The sequence below is a fragment of the Cladophialophora yegresii genome (assembly GCF_000585515.1).
Source record: "Cladophialophora yegresii CBS 114405 chromosome Unknown aczIN-supercont1.2, whole genome shotgun sequence".
Lineage (NCBI taxonomy): Eukaryota > Fungi > Ascomycota > Eurotiomycetes > Chaetothyriales > Herpotrichiellaceae > Cladophialophora > Cladophialophora yegresii.
This window is the reverse complement of record NW_006913046.1, coordinates 4,422,335-4,446,592: the sequence shown is the minus strand read 5'-3', so window position 1 is coordinate 4,446,592 and position 24,258 is coordinate 4,422,335. Positions and strand designations below refer to the sequence as shown.

At 54.1% G+C, this 24,258-nt stretch overlaps 9 protein-coding genes across 9 annotated transcripts; 6 read left to right on the top strand and 3 right to left on the bottom strand.

Moving 5' to 3' along the window:
- Window positions 1–2,637: 2,637 nt before the first annotated feature.
- A1O7_03516 (uncharacterized protein) lies at window positions 2,638–3,159 on the top strand (the record flags this gene model as incomplete). The annotated part of the gene is made up of 1 exon (XM_007757535.1): window positions 2,638–3,159. The coding sequence occupies one exon, from the start codon at window positions 2,638–2,640 to the stop codon at window positions 3,157–3,159; it is 522 nt and encodes a 173-aa protein (XP_007755725.1).
- Window positions 3,160–5,158: 1,999 nt separating this feature from the next.
- On the top strand, window positions 5,159–7,196 carry A1O7_03515 (uncharacterized protein; the record flags this gene model as incomplete). Its single annotated transcript, XM_007757534.1, has 2 exons — window positions 5,159–5,564; window positions 5,620–7,196. 2 exons carry the CDS (start codon window positions 5,159–5,161, stop codon window positions 7,194–7,196), a joined length of 1,983 nt encoding a protein of 660 aa, XP_007755724.1.
- Window positions 7,197–8,147: 951 nt separating this feature from the next.
- A1O7_03514 (acetyltransferase) lies at window positions 8,148–9,475 on the top strand (the record flags this gene model as incomplete). The annotated part of the gene is made up of 2 exons (XM_007757533.1): window positions 8,148–9,031; window positions 9,091–9,475. The coding sequence occupies 2 exons, from the start codon at window positions 8,148–8,150 to the stop codon at window positions 9,473–9,475; spliced, it is 1,269 nt and encodes a 422-aa protein (XP_007755723.1).
- An 824-nt stretch (window positions 9,476–10,299) lies between these two features.
- Window positions 10,300–11,157, top strand: A1O7_03513 (uncharacterized protein; the record flags this gene model as incomplete). Its single annotated transcript, XM_007757532.1, has 1 exon — window positions 10,300–11,157. One exon carries the CDS (start codon window positions 10,300–10,302, stop codon window positions 11,155–11,157), a length of 858 nt encoding a protein of 285 aa, XP_007755722.1.
- Window positions 11,158–11,359: 202 nt separating this feature from the next.
- Window positions 11,360–12,484, bottom strand: A1O7_03512 (uncharacterized protein; the record flags this gene model as incomplete). Its single annotated transcript, XM_007757531.1, has 1 exon — window positions 11,360–12,484. The coding sequence occupies one exon, from the start codon at window positions 12,482–12,484 to the stop codon at window positions 11,360–11,362; it is 1,125 nt and encodes a 374-aa protein (XP_007755721.1).
- A 766-nt stretch (window positions 12,485–13,250) lies between these two features.
- On the top strand, window positions 13,251–14,034 carry A1O7_03511 (superoxide dismutase; the record flags this gene model as incomplete). Its single annotated transcript, XM_007757530.1, has 4 exons — window positions 13,251–13,263; window positions 13,448–13,627; window positions 13,685–13,836; window positions 13,915–14,034. 4 exons carry the CDS (start codon window positions 13,251–13,253, stop codon window positions 14,032–14,034), a joined length of 465 nt encoding a protein of 154 aa, XP_007755720.1.
- An 827-nt stretch (window positions 14,035–14,861) lies between these two features.
- Window positions 14,862–16,782, bottom strand: A1O7_03510 (uncharacterized protein; the record flags this gene model as incomplete). Its single annotated transcript, XM_007757529.1, has 4 exons — window positions 14,862–15,845; window positions 15,898–16,278; window positions 16,331–16,472; window positions 16,532–16,782. 4 exons carry the CDS (start codon window positions 16,780–16,782, stop codon window positions 14,862–14,864), a joined length of 1,758 nt encoding a protein of 585 aa, XP_007755719.1.
- A 1,799-nt stretch (window positions 16,783–18,581) lies between these two features.
- A1O7_03509 (uncharacterized protein) lies at window positions 18,582–18,844 on the top strand (the record flags this gene model as incomplete). The annotated part of the gene is made up of 2 exons (XM_007757528.1): window positions 18,582–18,707; window positions 18,779–18,844. 2 exons carry the CDS (start codon window positions 18,582–18,584, stop codon window positions 18,842–18,844), a joined length of 192 nt encoding a protein of 63 aa, XP_007755718.1.
- An 890-nt stretch (window positions 18,845–19,734) lies between these two features.
- A1O7_03508 (ATPase) lies at window positions 19,735–23,976 on the bottom strand (the record flags this gene model as incomplete). Its single annotated transcript, XM_007757527.1, has 6 exons — window positions 19,735–22,364; window positions 22,409–22,540; window positions 22,587–22,653; window positions 22,702–22,836; window positions 22,888–23,238; window positions 23,293–23,976. 6 exons carry the CDS (start codon window positions 23,974–23,976, stop codon window positions 19,735–19,737), a joined length of 3,999 nt encoding a protein of 1,332 aa, XP_007755717.1.
- Window positions 23,977–24,258: the final 282 nt, after the last annotated feature.

Genomic DNA, 24,258 nt, shown 5'->3' with positions numbered 1-24,258 from the left:
CTTTCCTCCTTATACGAGTGCCTCGTACACCGGACTGGGGCACATCCTTTACTTCCCTTTCCGCCCTCAGCTTTGCCTTACTCAGTTTTAGCAGCCGCTACGGTATTCGGGGGTATTTCTTACTGCTTACTATCTGGCAGAGCCTCACCAGCCTCCTCCTTTCCTGACCCGTACATCAAAAGCCGAGACCATCCTACATTTGTCATTCTCTTTGTCTGGCAAAGTCCTGAGATGCGCAGTCAAGGGTTCTTATCTGCGCCAGCTTGCCGCAGCCCGTACGTTGCGCCCTCCATCTCGCCATGCGACAGGCTGACGAAGCACGTCAAGGGTAGGTATGATAGACTTGCTAAACGGGTTCGTATCGATCCTTTCTTCACGAGCTCTCGCCTTGTCCTCCGCAAGGATAGAAGTAAATGGGCCCGAATGGCGTTGATCCGCCATCATCACTGGCTCATTTTGGCCTCAATCGGGCTCTGCTGCCGTCGCATCACTGCCTCATTGGCTTCCACGATGACACCCTGCCGACAATTATGCTTGTTCCGCTTCCTTGCTGCAGTGCTGCCGCTAGGCATCTCTCGGCCATAAGCCGTGCTGTGACGGACCAACCCCAAACTCTCGCTCCCACCTTTCCGCCCTCGGAACTACGCTGCCAATGCCCCGATAGACTCGTATCTTGTGGTCAGAGCTGAAAAAAGAACCCCGCTTTCCCAAGTAGGGCTTACCAACTACATGTGCGCAAGCTGCGGCCTGGCTGGCTTCTCAACTGGTAGTCGTGCAGGTACAAACACATGCCTACAGATACTGGCTGTTACTCGCAGGGTTGTAGCCGCTAGCTCTTCTGGCCAGGCTCAGTGGAAGCCAGGTCCGCTATGTTCAAGATGTCGCTGTCCCGCTCTTGCTGAACCTTTTTCTCTTCTTCCGCAGCCTCATCGTCGCCAGCTGACCCCGCCAGGTGCGGACGGCGATATCACCATCGTTGAATAGCACTGTGCGGTGCGCCATTGCTGACCTGTCTCGCTATGGCTACCAGCACTAGCGACACCACCAGTTCGCTGGTCACCAGCAGCCCAACTACCTTTAGTACCAGTACGACCTCAGATTCGTCGTCCACCACAACGACGACGAGTTCCTTGCCTCCTCCGACCACCACCACCAGTTCAGCTCCGCCCTCGAGCAGTACTACCACCTCGAGTTCTACCACATCAAGCACTAGTAAGTTGATCGTCGTCTGCTCTCTGCTTTTGGTATTGCCACCACTTCAGCCTTATATACCATTGCTTCAGCTGTTTGCTGTTTGTAACGTGTTGCTCCGTGGCAGCTACTACAACCGCGTCAGCGACACCATCCTCAACAACTCCTCCGCCAACGTCGTCAGATAGCTCCATTAGTTCTGCTTCAACCACCACGACCGAGAGCAGGGCGACGACCTCAAGTATTTCTCCCTCCACATTGACCACCACCAGCACCATTTCAAGTGACCTTCCCTCGTCAACCACAACCACGTTGTCCATTCCATCTAGCTTGTCGACGTCCACTTATACCTCCCCTTCATCCACAGCTACCCCCTCTCCCACTCCCACAACCTCCTCCTCCTCCTCCCCCCCTCCACCCTCTACAACATCATCAACCACACCTCCTCCACCACCTCCTAGCAGTACAACGACGAGGCCCACGACATTGAGCACCACTACCAGTGAGTTCATGTTTGCTATAGGTCCTATCGTTTGCTCTGCCGCATGTGCCATCTTGTTTGCTAGCGCCCTACTTGCCATTGACCTGATTACTGACCTGATTTCAGCCACTACGTCTTCTCCTCCGCCACCTTCAACCTCATCCTCGACCACCACCACATCGAGTCCACCTCCACCCCCTGCCACAACATCCTTAACCACAAGTACCTCTAGCCCACCTCCACCGCCCACAACTTCGTCATCCAGGACCACATCTGAGCCGGAATCCACTACATCTGAGTCGAGTACCTCTAGTGAAACTCCGGTGGTGATCACGACCTCAAGCTCCTCGATCGTGTATGCAACAAGCACAGCATTCGTCACCCAGACCCTCCCAGCGACCTCATCAGATGGTGTCGTCGGCTATACCACAATCACCTCAGTCGTCATCACTACGGAGGCAGCCACCACAATTGTTGAACCAGCAACCTTCACGAGCACTCCGGGTGCTCCGACACTCGTTGCAGCTAACAGCGACAGCAGCAGCTCTTCGGGCTTGTCCACAGGTGCGAAAGCCGGCATAGGCGCTGGTGTTGGTATTCTTGTTCTGGCGGCCGCAATCTTTGGAGGTTGGTACAGCTGGTTCATGCGACGCCGGAGGAAACGGCAATCTTACTCGGCCAGCGATCGATACTCGGACAATCCTTTGGGTCCTGAAATGACAGGACTGGGTATCGGAGGTGGAGCAGCAGCAGGAATGGGTGCAATGGCCGCCGTATCAGGTTACCGCGATACATCGAACCGCTCCGACAGACTCACAGACAACACTCGCTCAGATCTCCCATCTCCACCTCTACCATCCCCACCACCCCGGTCTCCAGATCGTCTTCTACCACCTACTGCGGCAACAATTCGGAGCTGGGGCTCTACTTCCCCGCCTCCCCAGGGTTACCAAGGTCCTTCCAACATGTCCGTATCCGACCAGAGTGAATACTCGCAAGGAAACAACCAGTATGCGTCCCATTTCGGGAACCAGTATCCGCAACAACAACAACAACATCAACATCAACAACAGCCACCTGCTGGCGTAGCAGCAGCAGCGGGAGGCTACTTCCCTACTGCCAACGAGCTACCCGACAACTCCCGAAATATCCATCAGCTATCCGATGACATCCCGCCGCATCCCAATGACCGCTCATTTCCCAACGACGATGTCATGTCGCACCAGTCCTATCAACAAGCCAACATGGGCCACGACGGGTACTGGTCTGGCCAACCATCCGCGCCTTCAGCACCCTCAGCACCATCAGCGCCCTCGGCACAAGAGTCTTACGAATTACCGGGCCAGAGTCCCCGGCCTGGCGCAGCGCAACCTGCCCAAGGACAAGGGGGATATCGCGGCGTGGATCCAGAAGTGCCTCTTCACCAGCGTATGGAGGGAAGAGTCCCTTACCGGCCCGGTCATTTAGGGGCGTCACATAATTTCTGAAAGGCGGCGTTTGTATATACCTAGTGCATAACGGCATTTTGATGTGGAAAGGAAATACGAAAAACGTAATGTATGTTCTACTGTGATATGAGAAGATGAGCCCATGGATGATATGGAATGAAATATCTGCAATCGAGAGGACTCCAATGCCGTCCCCGCCGTGCCCTGGCTTGGATGTGCGAAGCTGTTTCATTGCATCTAGTACCCATCCCGCCACTCCAACAACAGCGACATTACTCGTACTCTCTGTGTGAAGAATGTAGAGAGCATCGTCGGCGAGAGTTAGTCCGGCCCTCCAACAACAGCGACACTGAACTCGTTGTGAAGAATGTAGAGAGCATAATCGGCGAGAGTACTCCGTACTGGAAGTCCGTTGTCTACGTGGGCCACTCCACACTTTGCAGTACTTCACATCTGACAGCTCGCTAACCAACAAACCAAGCCGACCACTTTCCGAATTGGCTAAACAGCAAGATCCGAAGGACTGCATTTGATTCCCTGAGGATAAGAGTAATTACCACAGGAAAAACGATTTGAACGTCTATGATTAAAATCAACGAAGCTCAAATTCGTCCCGTCTACGGGTGCCTACCAATTCCAGCACTCGGATGAAGTAAAATGAAATAAGCAGGCTGAATAGTAAATAGATATAGGCTTCGAACCTACAGTACCCGTCATGTGGATGGCCGAAACACATTATTTTACCCCCCTAATAATAATAATCCTTGTAGGCTAGAGTGACCCGAACACTCGCACCCCTTTTCCTGTAACACCCATGTCCTAGGCATTATGTCCCCCTGGGCTCTTGTGACGGTCCGCTAGCCGACGGTGTTCATCGATGCCCTGGTATGATATACTCAGTTTTCAGTCTGGACCTGCTTTTCAACAAGCCATATGGACCACTTTCGGGTGGAGACGTTCTTTCTTTGTGGAGCTGAGGACGGCGGCTTTGAACTGATTTACAGTGCCGAAGCTTATATCTATCATGTCCTAAGAGCCTAAGACACGACGTCCGCCTGAGCTTCTGCTCACCGCGCCGGAGCTGATGGCGTTCATCAACGCCTTGGTTTGATATGGTCGATTTGGTCGGTTTGAATCTGCTTCTCAGCAAGCGACATGGCCCACCTTGGGGACGAGACGTTCTTTTCCCGTGGAGCTGAGGACGATGGAGATGGATCGGCGTTTGGCTCACACGGTCGAAGTCGGGGACGAGGGATATATATTGCCTTTTGGCACACACAGTCCGAATCGTGATGCTGATGGAGTCAGTCCTGGTCGGTACAGCACTCGGGTATCCAAGGCTGTCTCTTCACAGTACGGCTGTTTTGTGTTTCTGTTTCGGTGACGACCGTGAGCCTGTGGACGGTGAAGAAACGATGGCTTTGCGGGAAGGCGGTGTCCGCAAGGGCAGATGGGCGTACATACCGTACGTACGCGGTGATGTTGGCGAATGGCCAGGCGGTGTTTCGCGGTGTTCGTCGATGGTTAATTCCTTGTCGACTCGACAGATGGCGGGGTCAAGGGATCAGCTGGGCTGTGGTACTCGTGCTCTGTGCTCGTATCTTGTTGTGCGCCTCTCCTGGATTCTCGTACCTCGGACGGCGTCGAGGGCGGATCAGTATATGTGGGCGGCATCGAAGAAGGCTGAAGAACCGAAACTCGCGGAAACATTGGCAGACCAGGTCGAACAGACTTCCTGTGGGTCCTGCTAGAACTTGCATAAGGTATTGCCCGCGGTAACCCTCTCGTACCGTCGCCGGGGCGATCAGCGGCGCTGCCAGACCTCACCGTCGCCAAGCAGCGTTGTCGACAGTTCCCAGCGTCACCCGTGACGATAGAACAACAAACGAACGACGACAGTACAGCCTGTGGAGACTCTTCTCCTGTCATCGCAAGTCTGGTCTCACCTTCGGCGTTTCATCTTTGTTTTTCTCACAACCAGCAAGCGTGAGGACTTGCAAGCCTTCCTTTGTCAATTGTCTGTTCGTGCCTCATCACCATGCCACCGATCAATGTGCCTCCAGGACATGATGCCGACACAGGCGTAGAAAGAGGCGCACCGAGAATGGAGATTGACCAGAACGTTGTCGACACCGCCACAGACGCACCGAGACTGGAAATTGACGATGAAGGTGTCGCCAGAGTTGTCTTCCTTGAGCAGACATACAAGAGTCACTTTGTCATTGACAAGGACGAGCATGGCGTTGCTCAAACTGTCTTTCCAAATCCGAACAAAGAGGAGTCTCGTCTTGATCTCATACACCCTACGATGGATGGGATGCATTTGAGGGTGGGGGAGCATCGAGACTCGTATGCACGGACGAAGCTTGTTGAGCCTCGTACACCGGCAGAGCCAGCTGAAGGTGAGCATGTTGAGCCTCCTAGATCAGCCGCGCCAGATGAAGGTGAGCACCAAGAGCTTCCGAGTAAGGGTGCGGATAGCTAATGATTTTCGTGTAGGCCCGACGGTTCACGACGACACGACCGTAGAAGAAGAGAGCGGGACGAATATCGTTCTCGTTGCACCCATTCCTGCTCGGCAGATTGTCGACATCGAGGCTGAAGACGCCAAAGAAGAGATGGCGGTGGGCGGTCGAGCTGTCGTTGCCTCGGGAATCGTGAACACTCAGGAAATGGCGGTCGGTGCTGCAAATCTTCAGGGCCCTGACTTTCCCCCGGTCGTCGCACCCTGGAAGTTCGCTGTATTGCCTCCTCCGCTTGTCCACGAGCATGTCGAAGAACAGCTTGCTGAAATGTATCCACACCTCCGAGGAAGCGACATCCTCTGGCTTCTAGCTCGCAATGCGGCTTTCCGACATCCCGATCTTTTCCAAAGTGTGGACGCATTGGCTGAATTCCCTGTGACGACCGTCCATGAAAACGCTGAAGAGGCAACCGCCGAATGGGCCGTCGTTGATCTGGGACCGGGTGCTCTTCCGTTGTACATACCCTGGCGACCCAGTGCTCTCCCTTCTTGTCTTGCCCACCCAGGTGATGTTCAACCTCATTTCGGCCAGTGGGAGCAGGGTCAGCACGAACAATCCCTTGAAGAGCAGTCTCGTCAAGAAGCACAAGCACAAAGCATAGAGAACATCCCTGTCCTTCCACCAGTTGTCTCCATGCAGATGGCTGATGCGCGCACTCGTGTCCGTTCCGGCTCCACGATCCTGACCATCAAGGGCGAGAAATATGTCAAAGTGGACGAGACTCACTTCCTGTACGCCGTCAACGCCGAGTACCTGCTGGGCGGTGACAATGCAACGTTGCGAAGACACCAATGTGCCGAGTGGTCGACGCACGTGCCCTCCCTTGCAAATGAACGCGCTCCCCGTCCGCAGATCCTGTTCGAGCTCTACCCGCTGGGCGAGTTCGCATACACCGCCGAGAACGGGCGTCGTAAGCAAGCGTCTCGAGAATTCCGACCCCAGTGTGACATATATGGTCGCGTGCTTCTCAATGCCTACGACCGACCGCTGAAGTTCTCCTACTTGATCCCGTACAAGGTGTCCACTGAGATCGAAGGCTGGGAGATGGAAGCGCTTTGTCGCCTCGATTCTGACCTCTGCACCCAAGATTTCATCGACCGCATGCTCCCGGACGCGGTTGTGGGTGGGAAGGGCAGACCTACTAGGGGTACGTTGAGCAATCGTCGTCGACAAGACCGCATGAGACTGCGCATTCTTCCGTGGCCAGTACCGCGCGATCTCAGCTACTCGGATCAGCAGCTCATTAAGGAGCTCGGTTGGCGGTCAATCCAGCACAATACCACGCTGTACTTGAAGGACTTGACCAAGGACGAAATGGACATGCAAGAGGCCATCATGTACGGAGGACATTTTGAGCGCTCGGGAGCCAAGCATGCATTGCATGACCAGGCGAGATTGCAGCGGCTCTGGGTCAACCTGAGGCTGGTGAGGACGAGGTTTGCCGAGAATAGCGACGAGGTTCAGCTGGTGAAGGGCCGAGTCGTACAATTGCTGCAGAAGATGGGCAGAGAGCGTGACGCCGCGGTGGTATCTGGGTGGGTACCTAGGTAGTCAGGCGAAAGGAGCCAGATTAGGCTCCGTGGCTCCCTCCTTCTCATCCCCAGGGAGGCTCAGGGCTCAGGGCTCGGGGAGTTGCTCAGCTACGCTCAGCCTAAGCTTGGAAGCTTGGAAGCTCAGTTTAGACTAACGTCGGACACGCAAACACACTCCATCAAATTACAGGATGTACAGTACCTGGGGTGCTTGCGTCCGCTCGCAACCCCGCCCCATGATTATTGTATGTACTCCGTACGGAGTAGTACTTCAGATTCTCCTTCCCCTTTGCCAGTGCTCAGGGAGACTCAAGGTCAAGCTCAGGTTTAAAGTGGCCTTGGCTCATGCTCTAGAACAAAACCCGTCTTTGGAAAGCAGGTTTTTCATCCGAGAGTAATCGAGGTGTTCAGTCATGAGAGACAGAGCTACGAGGTACGGAGTCCGGGAGAGGATTTGGATGGCTGCTTGGAGGCACCATGGCCAACGTGTCGTGATGGCGGTTGTTGGAGCTGGGACCCCGATGCGCTTAGTCATCCCTTTGGACACCACGGAGACCCCCCCACTACGGAGCACGCGCCCGAGGATCCGGAATACTGTGTAGGCTTTGATCCATACCGCCGCATTAAATTTAGGCAACAGCTGCGGATACTCCGGCTTCCTGCGAGTCTTGACTGCACGCCGTCTTTGTGCATAGTCAACAACATCATCGTACGAGAGAGTGGAATGCTATGCTGTCGTTGCACCGAAGGAGGGTGCCACGATCCTCTGTTTGCTGTCCTCTTTCAATTTGATACCTCTCCCCCCTCTCGAACAACTGCCTGTCGTTTCCTGCGGCCTCCTGCATAGTGACTGAGTCAATGGCAGCACTGGTCCTGCCTGGCTACGTTCGCTCCTCTAACTGCTGACGAAGCTCGTATGACCCCTTCAAGAACATAGCATCGCCCATTCCTCACCTCGAAGCCACATACCATGGCGACCCTCAACGGTACCGTCAGAAAGCGCAATCCGGAGTTCTCGGCCAAGGTCGAATCGGGCAGCGGCCTGGGCGTGGCCGGAGATCACGATGTACTACCACACCCAGCTGGAGAAGTCAAGTACAGCGGCGCCAGTCAAGTCATCCGTGCACTTCTGCTTGCGACATGGTTCAACTGTGGGGCGGTCTGCATCAATGCCACCCAGTTCCTTGGTGCACCACTGTATTGGATTAACAAGGACTACTACTATGCGTACATGGCGTTGACGAAGCAGTCGTTTGCCATCATGGGCATTGCAGGAACAAGGTGGTTTGCGCCTACAAAAGTCCGGGTGAGTTGGGACAAAGAACTGCGGGGACAGTTTCAGAAGACATCGGTGGGGAGGCTTGAGACGATGTTCCCTGAGCGGCTGGTATACATTGCCAACCACCAGGTGTACACCGAGTGGCTGTACCTCTGGTGGATCGCGTACACGAGCAGGATGCACGGACACATCTTCATCATCCTCAAAGAGTCACTCAAGTACGTGCCGATCTTGGGCCCGGGCATGATGTTCTATGGCTTCATTTTCATGGCCCGCAAGTGGTTGTCCGACAAGCCGCGGCTGGAGCACCGGCTGAACAAACTCAAGACCCGCCACAAGGGCCCCATGTCTGGCTCGGACGGCCTGGATCCCATGTGGCTGCTGATCTTTCCCGAGGGCACTAACCTGTCCGCAAACATGAAGAAGGGAAGTGCAAGGTGGGCGGAAAAGCAGGGCATCCCCGACATGAAACACACGCTTCTTCCGCGAAGCACCGGTCTCTTCTTCAGTCTCCAGCAACTGCAGGGTACGGTCGACTGGGTGTATGACTGCACCATTGCATATGAAGGAACACCGTGAGTTTCGACAAAGGGGAGACATTCCGTCCGACCAAGACTGACCATTCACGCTGCAGGAAAGGAGGTTTCGCTCCAGAGATCTTCACCATTCGCTCAACCTATTTGCAGGGTCGCCCACCAAAAAGCGTGAACATGTATTGGCGTCGCTTTTCCATGTCTTCCATCCCTCTCGCCGACGCCAAGGAGTTTGAGAAGTGGTTGATCGAGCGATGGCGCGAGAAGGATGAGATCCTCGAGCAGTGGTACAATACTGGCCGATTTCCATCCGACCCGGAGTCGGCGGACTCAAAGAGAGGTATTTCGAGGGACGGCTTCATCGAGACGGAGATGACGCTCAACAACTGGCTGGAGATCGGGCAGCTCTACGTGGTGTTGGCTACCCTTGCGCTGGTTATCAACGTGGTGCTCAAGCTTTTTGCGCTGTTTTCGAAATTGAGATGATTACATGATACCCATGGGGTGCTGGGGAGCGAAGGGCGGGAACATGCTTGATATTTGTCAGGTTTAGATACATCAAGTCTGGACTTCACGGTCCGTAACGCTTTCATGTGGACATGGCGACCCATTTATCCACCGAGTATAAACCCGCGCTCGGAGCTATACAAGTTCTGACCTAGTAGTTGTCGCGAACCTCAGACATGGACCAAGCTTGCCGTTCTTGTCCTTTTTTCAAAAAGCACGAATATTGGGAAAACCCCATACGTTTCACGACCTTACGAACATACAGTAACTACCAACAAGCACCACCCTCCGATCTTGACATCTGTCATGCCCGTAGTCACGACGAGCAATATCCTTCGCTGATAGTACGTAATTAGATAGCGGTCGTGGACGGACAAGACGGGACAGGACAAGACACCCTTCATGCTCCGGGGCAGAGCTTGTTGTGCTGCCCATGTCTGGGATCTGCAATCCGCGAGTCCGTTTCCTTGTTACTTCGAATGCGTTGTGTTACTTCCGCGTGCTGGGAGTGGGTCTATATCAAGTGCGGTACACGCATGTATTGTATATATTTTTAGTTATTGTGCGTGATGGCTTGCATCACCAATGCCGCCATATAATAATGAAAGAGCATACAAACATGAGCGGAAGTCAGCAATGGTTCTCGACTCGCTGACTCGTGGAGCATAAGAAAATACCTTAAGCACTTCGATAGACGTTGCGATTCTGACCACCTCAGAGCCTAGTATCATACCCCCTCAGTCTTATCCTTGTCACAGGCCGCTGCCACCCTCGAGGATATATACGCGGACCTGACGACCACGATGGCCCCACCAACAGCCAAACCTCCCATTGCAACCTGCTTCGGATGTCCCGTGCAGGTCCTCGCCGTGGGACTGCCTCAGTGCGCGACGACATCTCTAATAGAAGCCTTCGAGAGTCCTCACCTTCTTGACATCGGTCCGACGATGCACATAGGTCGTTGTCTCCCGTTGCCGCCGAACCTGCGCTTCATATGGGAGGCCTTGCAGGAGGGAGACACGCAGAGACGCCGCGCCATCCTGTATAAACTCTTTGCAGGGTGTGCCGCGACTGCAGATTTCCCGGGCCATCTGTTCCTAGAGGACCTCATTGAGATGTACCCTGACGCCAGGGTCGTGTTGGTCGTCCACAGAGGTGGTGGTGGTGGTGGTGGTGGTGGTGCTGCTGCTGCTGGCGAAGAATGGGCCGCTAGCCTAAAGGCGAGGATCGCCCCCTTCATGAGTTGGGGATACCGCGTTGCTTGTTTCTGGAGCGTACCTGACCAGTGGCACCGTTCGTGTCTGCTGGAATGGCAACGCTTTGTTGGCGAGAAATTCGGTGTCGATTCCGTCTGGAGTAAGGACTTATACGACACTCACAACCAGTGGGTGCTCGATGTTTGTCGAAGGAAGGGGAAACAGATGCTGATTTGGGAACCGGGTATGGGCTGGGCGCCGTTGTGCGAGTTTCTGGGCAGGAAGGAGCCTGAAGTCGCCATACCCATAACCGACGTCGAGCAAGAAGATATGGAAAGTGTTGTACAAAGGAGAATGCGTCTCGGGTTGAAGCTGTGGATGAGGAAGGTTGCCGTGCCGATTGCGTTATTTGTCCTTGGTGGATGGGCAATCCGGAGGGCGCTTAATCTGCGGCTCACTCTGTAAGAAGGACGAGGACAACAAGGGCGTTATTATTGTACATCTCTTCCGGATGATTTGTGCTCGAAGAGGTCTGACGTGCTGTTGGTAAGATAGAGGTTGGTGCACGGCTTATTCTCAAGGGGTGTCGGTCTGATCATCAGTCCACCTTCCTACCATGACATTTTCGACATCTTCACTGGTGTCTTGGTCATCTTGCTCTCTGGTATCACGACTGCCGGACCATCAAACCCGGTATCAGGGCGCTCGCGTACATAACCGCCGTGATGGGCATCAGCTCTGCCATACGTCCCTGCATCTGCTCAGTGGGCGTCGGCACCAAACCAGCGTCCTCCCACTGTCTACAAATCTGATCCGGCAGATCCCTTATCTCGTCGTCAACAAGCTCGCCCTCGCGGCACAGTCGACCGCTGTCGCTCTTTCGGGTGGTTACCGACGTAACTCCTAATGCGGTCCCAAACTCCCGGAATGCGAGCCGTCGCTGTGTCGACTCTTCGAAATGTCGGCTCTCGACTAGACGTTTCAAACACGTGAGCGCTCGACAAGTAAGCTGCACTGCCCATTCTTCTTCTGGAACGAGCCAGTGCGCAGTCCACAATGTCATGCCCAGATCGAGTGTGTCCGTCGAGCCGTAACTCTCGACTTTTGTATCAACGATTTTCTTGAGCAGCGCAATCTCCTCTTTCAAGACTTCCGAGCCCGCGCCATGAGTGGCCTGAAGGAGCTTATATGTGACATAACCGTCGATCGGATCGAGGTTTCCCTCCGACAAGACCAACCGGCTGGAGAGATCGGTACTCAGCTTCCAGAACATGCGCGGCCGTGCTGCGGCGCGGTTCGTCATGAACTTTGGCAGAATTGCTTTCGCCATAGAAATGGCTTGCTCGTTGTACCACTTCTCGCCCGTGACGAAGGTGAACCGGTTCAGCGCGAACATCCACACGGTCAAGTAGTGGAAATATTGCCCATCGCCGTCCGGACCGGATTCGTCGTGTTTGCCGATCCGCAGTCCGCCTTTCAGGGGTTCTTCTTCTGTGGCGCCTGGTAGACGCGAGGTTCCGTCCCGGGTATACCCGAGGATGCTGTGCACCGCGGTGATCAGATTTCGCGCGAATGTGACATAGCGTGTTTCGTGGGTTAGATTATAGAGTGTCAGAAAGTTTACCACTGCGAAGCCGTCGGTCCAGAGGTAGCGGCCGCGGTGACCTTCTGCTGCGGGAGGAGGAGTCCAGGAAGTGAGTTGTGGATCTGTCGAGGAGGGGAGCGGCCTGTAGATTGAGGCCATAGCTTCGAGGAAGTTGGGGAATTTGTCGGTGCTGTCTTGGGAGGCCATGGCTGCTATGTGGACGCTTCGATGGCGTGATAGAGCAGATGCGTGTTGCTTGAATTGAATGGGAGGCTGGTTAGAAGGGAACTTACTGAGTTGGCTTCTGGATCGAGGAGGCGAACCAGAGCAGCACCTGTGTGCTTGATATATTGGTCTCAAACGAGCATTCGGCGTTGCACAATCACTGCTTGCGATGCTGTGAAACAGCAGACATGTAACTCTTCGCTCTGCAGTGAATTGTTCCGGTATCTTCATTATTCAGTCCACGACATGAAGCACATCTCAGTTTGCAAGTAACTATGCGTTGTTGATCTGCAAATCCAAGTCACATGCATGGGGCGTGAACGAGCAACCTCGTCGCGTTGTTGGAGTTCTGTTTATGGGGTTACGTCACCAGACAGCGAGGGCGGTGCGGGTCAATTTCTCGGAACAGGACCTTGAATTATCCGGACCGGCCGAAGCAGGGGATCGGAAGCCCTTGCACCTTGCGCGGTGCCCCTCATTGCGACCACGGCAGGTCTCGGACGGCGTAATTGCAGGTACCCCTCATTCCATGATTGCTTCATCGAACTTTGCGACCAAATGCTCCATGTGCTCATCCACTTGCCAGCCAGCTGGAGATTGTCCCCATCAACTCCACTGGCCGAGTGATTACTTCTCGATTCTTCGTTCAAAGAGCTTTCTCCTTGCTTCCATCTCACCACTTGTGCCCTTCCCACTGTACATCTTGTAATATCAACGTCCTTGTACAAAGAGATATCAATTCGTCAAAATGGTTAAAGCCGGTGAGTCCGTCAGCTTTGTCCATGTGCCTTCCCAGCTTCTTATGAGTGTCAACCATGTTTGTCAGCATCATGACAACCGCAGCTCCAGGCATTACCACCCGTCAATGTGACTCGAGGCTGCTGACGACCGTCGTCGAAGCATCAGTCATATCACGCACTGTCAACTAACCTTTACTCCCTCCAGTCGCCGTCCTCCGAGGAGATTCCAAAGTCACCGGGAATGTGACCTTTGAGCAAAGCTCCGAGTCCTCCCCCACCACCGTCACCTGGGACATCTCAGGCCATGACGCCAATGCTGAGCGAGGCATGCATATCCACCAGTTCGGTGACAACACCAACGGCTGCACAAGCGCAGGCCCCCACTGTATGTTCGCCATGCCGTCGGGCTTGAAATCGAGCAAGAGTTGACAGACTGCCACAGACAACCCGCACGGCAAGACGCACGGCGCCCCGTCCGACGATGAACGCCACGTTGGCGATCTAGGCAACTTCAAGACCGACGCCCAGGGCAACTCCAAGGGCAGCGTCAGCGACAGCCTCATCAAGCTGATTGGCGAGCACAGTGTTTTGGGCGTAAGTTGTCACTGTGTCCATCCCCTGTCCAATCCGTCTGTAAGCATGAATGGTGACTGAGACTGCCTGTGTATCCAGCGAACCATCGTCGTCCACGCCGGCACCGACGACCTCGGCAAGGGCGGCAGCGAGGAAAGTAAGAAGACCGGTAACGCCGGACCTCGCCCCGCCTGCGGTGTCATCGGCATCGCCGCATAATTAAACCGTCCACCCGTCAGCAGACCTGGGGTATGTAGTGCCAGCACCAAGTGACGCTAAGTCAAGCACTCGGGAGAACCTGACAACGTGGGTGACCCTCGTACGAGCACGAGCTGGAAAAAGGCCAGCAATGGAAAAGGTGCAAGCTGGAACCGGCATGTACTGCCTCAAGTCGGTTGGGATAAGAGCGGCAATTTTTGCAAAGAAGGCTTTCTTCTTGCTATTTCACCTGTAAGCAGCAAAAGACTCGTCTGAATGGCCTACTCGCCGTAGATAGCAAAAAGCCAACGAAGTACCCAAATCAAACACAATCCTAACGGTCTAACTCCCTCCAGGGCGGGGAATAGCATTCTTATAGCATGGCACGTAACTGTGAGGCATGTCCAGTTTTTTTAAGGTCCTCACTTTTCGCCGAGGGGGAAAGTAGACCATCAGACAAATCAGAAAGCCACACAGTATGATCAGGGATCGACAACCTCTGTCATGGGGGAGGAAGGCCTCAACTGGTTTGACAACTAGGTACTTCTTTGTACCTGCATGGCATTGATGGGTATTTTGACCTTGGACAAACACGGCGCAATGCTACAAATCACACACCCCCTCCACGACGTTTGGTCCACTGAACCAGAAAACCACCTGATTCTAATCCCCTCATGAGGACGTTCTTGATGGAACCCTCAGACCGGAAAACCAGATCCAAAAACAAAGACAGATGGTCAATCACAGATCGCACCCACACCTGCCATGACGTGATCCATATGACAACCAACATGAAGCTCCACTTGGGTATCCCTTGCAATCGCATCTGTCTGCTTGACAGAGTCGACTCACGTTGCCACTTCTCGAGCGGTGACAAACCTCTCCATTGCAGGCCTTTGCGCCGCGCCCTCCTTCTGATGATGCGGATCGTCCGTGATGTTCAATTTCTCGGTCTCAATAGCCAAGCCTTTGCTCAGATCGCTTGCCACGACGACCTCGCCGTGTCCTTCGCTGGGTGCTGTGGCGTGTCCGTTAGCGTGTCCGTTCGCCGTCGGAGGAATTATCGACACGGACTCGTCGGCAAGTTTGTTCTCCATGGCCGAGGTTAGGGCGATCGTGTGTTCCGGAATAGGGCCCGGTTGCGGCTGGGACGGAGGATGGGCATATGTGGCCGATGATATTAGCTGGGAGGCTGCCTGTGCACCTGAGGTTGAGCTGGTCGACGGTTCCGGCTGAGCTACTTTCGACGGTTCCGGCTGGGGTTCTGTCGACTGAGGCTGCGGCACTGCTTGTGCGGACTGTTCCGAATTCGACTTGGTCGCAAGGATATTGGCGGCTGTCGCGCCATCCTTCGCCTCCGCCGCGTGTTCCTCAGCTGCGTGATGGGCTGGCGCCGTCCCTTTAGAAGCATGTGGCTTTGAGACCAGAGATAACTTCTTGTCCGGGTGGACTGGGGTTTCTGTGTAATCGGCCGCATATACGACAGGCTTCATCTTCTCGATGTCTGTAGAAGGCCGCCGTGGCTTCCCGTTCTCCGAGCCGACGGGGACTCGCTTCCCATCGAGCCACAGACATGGACCGCGAACCCAGCCCTTGTTTCCATCCGTTTCGAGAGCAGCTAGGGTGTCTTCGTCCAAATGTGGCATGTCTCCCCAATCCCAGGCTAGGTCGCCGCCATATCGCTTGGGGAAGTCCTTGGGATCCATGAACTTCGATAACGTGGGTTTGACCTCGTTTTTGCCGAGAATGAATATTTTGGACACGGTGACAGGGTCGAACCATCGTTTGATCCAGCCCCAGACTGTGGGAAAGAATGACGGTGCGCCAATGATCTGAGTTAATGTTAGCGTGTATGTGAGTCTGGGCCTTTGAAGAGTCTCTCACAAATATTCTATCCAGAGTTTCGGGGTAATGGGCCGTCGCTAGCACTGATGCATCTTGCATGTGGGCCTTCAGATTCCAGAACTGCGTCAAGCCCACCCCCGAGATATCGACAATGTTTGTGGAGTTCGTGACGGGGACTTCGGGGTTCGGGCGCTCGAGGGTTGACACAAACGGTAGGACGAAGTTGAGGAGATTCTGATAGAGCGCAAATAGGGGGAGGAGTTTGGCAGGCGTCTGGAGTTTCTTGTGGTTGGGAAGGCTGTCCTTGTATTTCTGCGACTCTTTCTGGTACTTGTTCACGTGTTTACTGTCGAGTTGCTTGATCACATAGACGTAGATGGGAATTCCTCGCCTATCGCGGTGTCCAGTCCATTGAGGGTACTGCGTGTCGTGTCAGCCTGCGGTTCCAGGCCCATGTCCATCTTCTGCTTACCACTTGCCGCGACCGTTCGTATATCTCCACGTCGAAAGTATCATACAGCTCCTCTACCATTTGCTCCTTGAGCCATTGTTCCGTATCTGTAAATTGGCCGATTGCGCCTTGCACGTCGAACTTGCGGGCTCGCAGGTACCGGCTAGGAAAGAAACATGTCAGTGCAAATGCTTTCATTGCTCGTGAAAAGATCAGTCGTACAGCAGTGTGCCATCATCGTGCGAGGGTTTGCCATTGACTCCGTTCGGTGACCACCACCCGCCCTGTTGTAGCTTTTGTTTGAACTCCTCGAGTTTCTGCTCCTGAGGCGGAGTCAGATGGTGAAGTGTGCCGGTCAGCGGATCGGTGGTTGTAGTCCGTGTCAAGGTCGGGTGAGCCTGGGAGCCGACGGTGTTTTCAGAATGATGCGACCTTTGCGATTGACCGGTGAGGGTTCTGTAGAGAGTGCTCATCGCGGTTCACAGCGGTTCGACAAATCGCGATGGAAAGGCGGGTAGAACTTCGGCGGCAGCAGCACCCGGATCGAGAATACTACGATGTAGCTGGACAGCTTTACAGAAGTGACCAGAGATGTAGTCGACAGGATTCAGAGAGCAATGACCGCAGGGTGTCAACCCGGCGGGATAGATCCGATATCAGGCGTGCACAAAGAGAGCATTACTCGAAGACTACTTGGTAACTTGGCACCGACTCCAGAGCATTTCCCGTCCAAATTAGTGGTTAGCGAGCCGATCGGGCTGGCCGGAAGCTCAGCAAAGCAGACGCCAAAAGTGCCCAAGCCCTAAGACTCCTCGATGATGCTGAGATCTGATTGAACTGGAACCACCAGAAGCGGCCTTTGCTGATATCATCCTCAAAACCTTCATCACCATGGTGCCACGCTTGTACGGCATTTGCTGCCTTGCCGCCCCCAATAATGGTTGGCACTCGGGCAACTGCATTATTCGTGCCGTATTTTGCGTCCATGAGCAATTGGAATACGAGGTCCGGATCGTCTACATCGTACTGGAGCCGGAGACTCGGGGAAGCGAAACACAACATGGCGCCGAGTACGGAGTACGGAGTAGCGAGTTGCAGAACCGACAATCCGGCCGAGAACGTGAACTTGCACATGGCTGCGGGTTCCACAGCTACTGTATTTTACACAGGCTCGTCCGCGGCCTCTTCTTGCCGCCTCAATGGACATCAGAGCCTCTTGATCCTCGAATTTCTGATGACATTGGCAGCCAGTCAAGAAATGACAGAGGATGTGTCATTAATCGGTCAGATTGCGGTCGAATTTGCCGCCTCTACAGGGCTTGTTGGCCAAAAATAGGCAAGGGACAATACGATGTGCGCGAGTCGCTTCGTACGAGATACTCCGTACACAGCATCAGATCTTCCTTCCGGCTCGGCACCGGCTGTAATATACTAGATCTGCAGGATCCCGAATGCGCCTTGTATCAACAAAGTGCCATTTCCTGTGAGATGGCCACGTACGTTGGGGCAGCCGTCTCACTGGCGGTATCCATGCCCGTCAGCTGAAGTAATGCCCCAGGGCCGACAGGGTAAGCGGCAGACTGGCCAGAGTACACTTTCCGGTACTACCACTTGGAAGCTGGAGACAGCACGTCTCAGATGCATGAAAACCGTCCTGGGCCGTTTCGAGGGATGAGCGCCAGGTGCTGGTCCGGGCGACGGGTCGCGGTCAACGACTTCTCCCACTGCAAGATTACACTTCCACTGCGACCGGACCTTCATGGACAGCAAAAGCAGAAGTGTCAGAAACCAGTAGGAATCTGCTACCGGAAGAAAGCATGTTAGGGAGAATTACACAGTATTACCGCCTATAGAGAATGCACGGGACGGGCTAGGCATACTGTAGTCTCGGGAGATGGATGACAAGACGGTGACAGTCAAGTTGAATGCTCTGTAAAGTAATTAGGGAGCCCTGTACTCCATCGAGTCCCTAATTACTCTGTACTCCGTACTCCGTACGGAGTACACGGAGTAAATATCTTGGAAGCTCTCCTGGCGAAGCACAACACACGCGGTGCACAAGTACATATATACGGCGAAGCACTCTACTACTTGGCGAACCCAGAACCTCCAACACCAACGTCTATCCAATCCACTGCGCCTTCTTCACTTCAAGCTCCAGCCAACCTCACCGAGCTCATCAACCTCCTCCAGTCGTCCTTCCACGCGAGTCGCAGACACAGGGCGACACTCACGACACGCACTCACCCACTCGACTCCAGAATCCGCCACCATGGCCGGCGGCGCAGCCCACGGAAAACCCGTCTGGAAAGGGAACCACCCGGTCGGCCAGATCAATGCCGCCCCCCGGTTATACAGAGTCGCAGCAACGGGGTTGGGAGCCGCAATGTGGTTTTTCGTAAGTTTACACCTCACCTGAGGTGCGCAGTGAACGCGAACGCCCAAAGCTGACGGGAAATGTGAACGTAGCTGTTTTACCGGATGAAGAAGGATGGCCCCGCGCTCTTGGGGTGGAAGCATCCCTGGGATCATTGAGCGAGAGCGAGAGGGAGAGGGAGGGCAAACTGCAGTACATGGAAGTTGAGGCGAAGACGGCCAGTACCCACACACAGACAGGGATGCGGGAATCGATCACAGGGCGAAGACCAGAAGAATGAGAGGCTTCTAATGGCGGTATATTCGTCGGCAAGCGCATGCATACGGCATAAGGGGGGAGCACCACTGATTGTACATACATCCATTCACGAATGGCCACATGAGCATTTGCCCGGCGTTTGAGCAGCTGTGCTTGTGATGTCAAGAAACATGCGTCAATGTCATGCCGAGGGAACAGAACAGAGATGACAAAGAACACAGTATACAGCTTCCCTCGACATACCCTGCGGTATATCAGCTGCGGACAGGAAAGGGTGGATCGCTCCTCTTCGTCCTCTCGCCACACCGGCAATGCCATCAAACACAGCATCAGCTTCTGTGCTTTATGCTGCGGACGCAGAGCAGATACGTGAGCCTAGAAGTCTCGCGCCTGATTTGGCTGTTCTACTCAACTTGTCCCCTCCCCTCTGCGATCTCAAGAAAGTGATGATAGACTACCTAGATGTTGCGTATAAGATACCCCTCAGAACGGCAGTCGGTGAACCCCCTGATACGACCTCTAGGAAGCTGTCCGCGGGATAGACGACTTCAGTGCCGACAAATGTGCATGTTTGTCGTTCCAGATGTAAGGGGCAGGTAGCTGCACTTGGGCATGTATGGCTCTATCAACGCTAGGCAGTAGAGCCGTCGTGGGGCAAGCAGGGATGTTGGTATTCTTGATTTTGTCCTGGGGAAGACAAGCTCTACCTGGGACATATGCATGAAATTGGCGATTCAAGCACGCCGTGTGTCTGCTGCCCAGATCCTTCCATTTGGCAAGCTCAGAGTGTCTATCTGCTCATCTGTATCTCTTCGGCTATGATTTTGTACTGCTTCCTCTTCTTCGGATGGGCAGGACGGAGTTTCACCTTGACCCGCCCAATGAATTTCGCGAGTAACGGGAAGAAATGGCGCTCTGTCAGATAGGCAACTGCAAACCCGGCCACCGCGAGTGCAAGCAGGAAGAGATCATAGTCTAGGGACATCTCGGTCAGATCCATAAACTGCATCAACCACTTGGCCGAGTCAAGAAGCATGTACAAGGAAATGAGGAGTGCGGCGACGATCGTAACGCAGAATGGTACATTCGTCGCCATTGATTGTCGGAATGGTGGTCCTATGCTTAGAACGACGCTGGACAGCGTGTACTGGAAGCAGGTGACCAGGAAGAGCGCCGTGTTTTGAGAGTTATCGACGCTGGACTTTTGTCTGTCGACTCGTGGCGGTATGTACCAAGGCTGGGTCTGGACCGTTTCGAAGGCTACCAGCTGGACAAGCAGCTGGAGCACGATCTGACCAAGCAGCGGAGTCAAGACCTTCCGGGAGACAAGACTCGCCGTCGGTCGCTTCTTGCTCAAGACCGGATAAGCACCTGTCCACCCCATAAAGATGGCTAGTGGCAGGATCAAGGCAAGGTCGATGAACAAGAACTGAAAATCGCCGAGGTTGGATGCCGAAGCGTAGAGAAAGCTGACCGAGGTGAACTGAATTGCAGAGTACAAGCTCATGTACTTGAAACAGCAAAAGCTCGTGACCAGGGCTGCACGGCCTTCTTTGATCAGCGCGGGAACACAGGAGATATCGAATATATGGCTGGTAAATGGTGCAGCGACAGACGCTTCCGCTTCAGATAGGGAAACACCGACATCTGCAGCCTTGAGTGCACCGCAATCGTTGGCGCCGTCGCCACAAAACCCACAGCAGTAGTCGATGCTTTGCATCTTCTCGACGAGTTCGTGTTTCTCATCAGGGGACATCCGTGCGAAGACGGCACCTTTGACGAGCATCCTTTGCAGGATCTCGCTGGAGCCAAAGTCGATGACCCAGCGGAACGCGTCTCCTGTGACAGCCAGAGTGTACTCACCGATAGCGAGCGCATCATATGGAGCACCCGTGTCGTCCTCGGCAGAAAGCGGCGCTGGGAGCAAGGTATTTTCGTCGAGCTGGTAGATCTGGTTGTCCACGCTCTCCCAGCTGAGTCGTGCTTTCGGATCCATCTTGTCGCCTTCAACAAAATGGGGTACGAAGCAATGTGCATTACGGTCGATGACGCCACATTCTCTTGCCACGCTGATAGCAGTGAGGATGTTGTCACCCGTACACATGACGTTCCGGATATTGGCTTCATTGAGCTCCTCGATGATCTCGGTGGTGATCTCCTTTAGCTTGTTCTCGAAGATGATGAAGCCGATGAGTGAAAGGCGAGATTCGGCGTCGGACCTGTCCATGTTCTGGATATCATCCCAGCTCAACCTTGAGACATATTTTGAGGCACACGCAATGACACGGAAGCCTTTATGGGTGTAGTAGCTGAGTAGATCCTCAAAATCGTCAGGAATGCTAGACGGGGTACAGATGTCTTTCATGACCTCGGGGGCACCCTTTACGTAAATGTTGGCACCAGGGTCACCTTGCTGGCGGACAATGACGCTGGCCCGTCTCAGATGCGACACGAATTCGAAGGAGCGTAAAATCCCGAGCTCGACTCGGATTGGGTTGTCGTTGTCCTGCGACTCGTCCAGGTCGTACTCGAGGCCAGGTGGAGGTCGAGCCACGCTTGGAGCAGCCTGATGCGTTCCTGGTTCGACGAAATGACTTGTGTTGCGAGAGCCTTCCTCGAATGACCACTCAGTAAACTGGAACATTTTGAAATCGAGCGGGTCGCCGATCAGCTCTTCGTCGACAAGTCGGAGCGAATGACAGGTGGCCATCGTGTACAGCATGTTCCTGTTGACCCGATAGTCGATGGTTGGGTCGCGGTCGTACAGAGCCGGAGGAAGAAGCTGGCGTGCTTCCTCTAGTATGTCACCAAACCGAATCTCTGGGTGCTGCACAAGGCGTACGCCGAGCACATCCAGGCCGTCCTCCGTCAGCGTTCCTGTTTTGTCGAAACAAACCACGTCGAGCTTCCCAGCCACGTTGACTCTTTGAGGGCTAATGCAAAAGATTTGTTGCTTCCTCAGCCTTGACAGTGCGAAATTGGTGCCGATAGTCAGGGTTGCAGGGAGAGCTGGAGGAACTACAATGGTGATGAGATCCAAGGCTCTCACGATGATGAGATGCCATGCCAGACCAAGCTTGACAAAGTTGATGAAGGAGGCGACAAAACCAATCGCGGCGATGAAGCCCATGACTGAAATGTATCGGAAGGAATCGCGGTAGAACTTGAAACCCGACGGTTTGGGGAAAAGCATGGATCTGACCAGTGCACCCTTGGTCGTGTTAAAGCCAGTGCGGACAACCATGGCGAGAGCGACGGCTTCATCATCATCGGTATCCTGTGGTCGTCGAGCACGAATGATCTTCGTCCCGCAGAACAGAAAATACCGAGCTACACTTGGATGAATCGACGTGGCCCCAAGATCGACATAGGGAAGCGCCTCGTCGGTGATAGGAATTTTTGAGACGGGAATAGATTCACCTGCAGCTGTCAGTCCTGTACATTGTGTCATTTGTCGACTATACCTGTCAGCATGCTCTCGTTGATGATGCAGTCACCCGCAAGAAGCAGGCTGTCGCAAGGAAGTTGAGTCAGCGAAGGATCGGAGACCTCATAGACGTCCCCCGGAACAAGTTCACTCGCGAGTGCCGCGCGCCCTATAAGAGAATTAGCAAGGCACGACATGATACTTGCGGAACCCACAAAAGCCGTTGCGAAGGACGCGCACATCGCAGTCGAAGCGAGAGATTTCCCTCAGGCGGCGCATCGTCTGCACAATGATCAGCGTCAATGGCACGGACCATATAGGACCACTTACCGAACGAGTCTCGATGACAGTGGTGGTGATGGAGAAGACTGATATCAGGAATATGGCTGCTGCATAGTAATAGTACTCGTCCATCGACCAGAGGATGAGACTAGCGATCTGAAAGACATAGAAAGGATGAAATGCCTTGACAAATGTCAGCGTCTGTCAAGAGATGATAAATCCTAAACAACCGACCTCATCCAGCAGCAGTTCAGGTATGGTCTTTTGATGGATCTCGATCAGGTTCTTGCCAAACACTTGTTCCCGTGGCTCCCTCTCCTCGGCATCAAGTCCTTCGCGAAGAGCTTTGACGGAAACCCATTGCGGGTCCCACCAGTCGTTGTTCAACACGAACTTGTCTTCCAGTGGATGATACAGCAGCCTCATGTACCGGTAGTCGACAAATCTAAGGCGAGGTAATTCGGCATCTTCGTCGTACCGATGTCCATTCATCTTCTCTTTGCTCGGTGCGGTAAAGACGGTTGACATTGGGTGGCCATACTCCTCCGAAGACACATTGTGTACCGTGAACTCGCCCCATTGGTTCTGAAACTTCTTAGCCTTCTTCTTTGGACGCAGTTGCTCTGGGCCATAGCTCACCTCTACGACAACCCAAGAGCATTTCCTGAGAGGGGCAGGAGATCCAATAAGAGACATACGCCATCGCGGCATCCAGCGGAACACAAGATATCCAATACCCGCGGTTAGAACACAGATTGCCAGGTATATTAGGTAGCCCAGGTTGCTGGTTCTGAAGCCCGCAATGGCCATTGTCAAATCCTCGGTCTCAATATACAGCTTCTGGCTGAAATTGCCGCCATCGTCGTGCTTTTGAGTGTCGCTTCGCGCCGACTCATGTCTTCGGAGGAGTGGTTGGTCTGCCGACGATCGATACCGACCCGAACTCTTGCGCCTGGGAGCTTCCTGCTCGACACCAGCCTCCAAATCTCGGGCTTCATCGAGTGCGTGGCCCAGCTCGTCGTCGCTCTCGACCGCTTCCTCATCGGAGTAGAAGTCTGGGGTTGTCTCTTGATCCTCCTGCTCTTGGAAATACGTGAAGCTGGCGATGCTCCCGGCGCGGCGTCGGGGAAGGGCATATTGGAAGCCCGTGACACTGGACGGCACTGACTCCGATATGGGACCACTGAAAATGTCATCACTCGACATTTCCACCTGGGAGAGAATGGAAGCTGCGTTTGAGAGATTTGAGTCTCTTCTCTGCATCGAACGTCGTCCTGCGCTCGAGCTGCGCCGGAACGACCGACGATGTCCATCAGTGTCCATGGCGGGCGGACAAGTGCCTTCTACGGCACAATCCTATAACATGCTGGCCTGCCGATAGGTGAGGAGGAAGGATACCGTATGGTAAAATGTGAAGCAAGGGTGGTTTAGGCAAGGCTCGGTGCGGCGCTCAGCATTGAGATAGCACGATGGGCACTCCGTGCAGTACGGAGTATGCTCCATACCTACCTAGAATTTCAGCGTGCAGCACTATGACGTCCAGGCGTGTCAGAAAAGAGCCCGACCGTGCCCGACGTAGCGTGTATGTGTACCACCGTAGTGCTA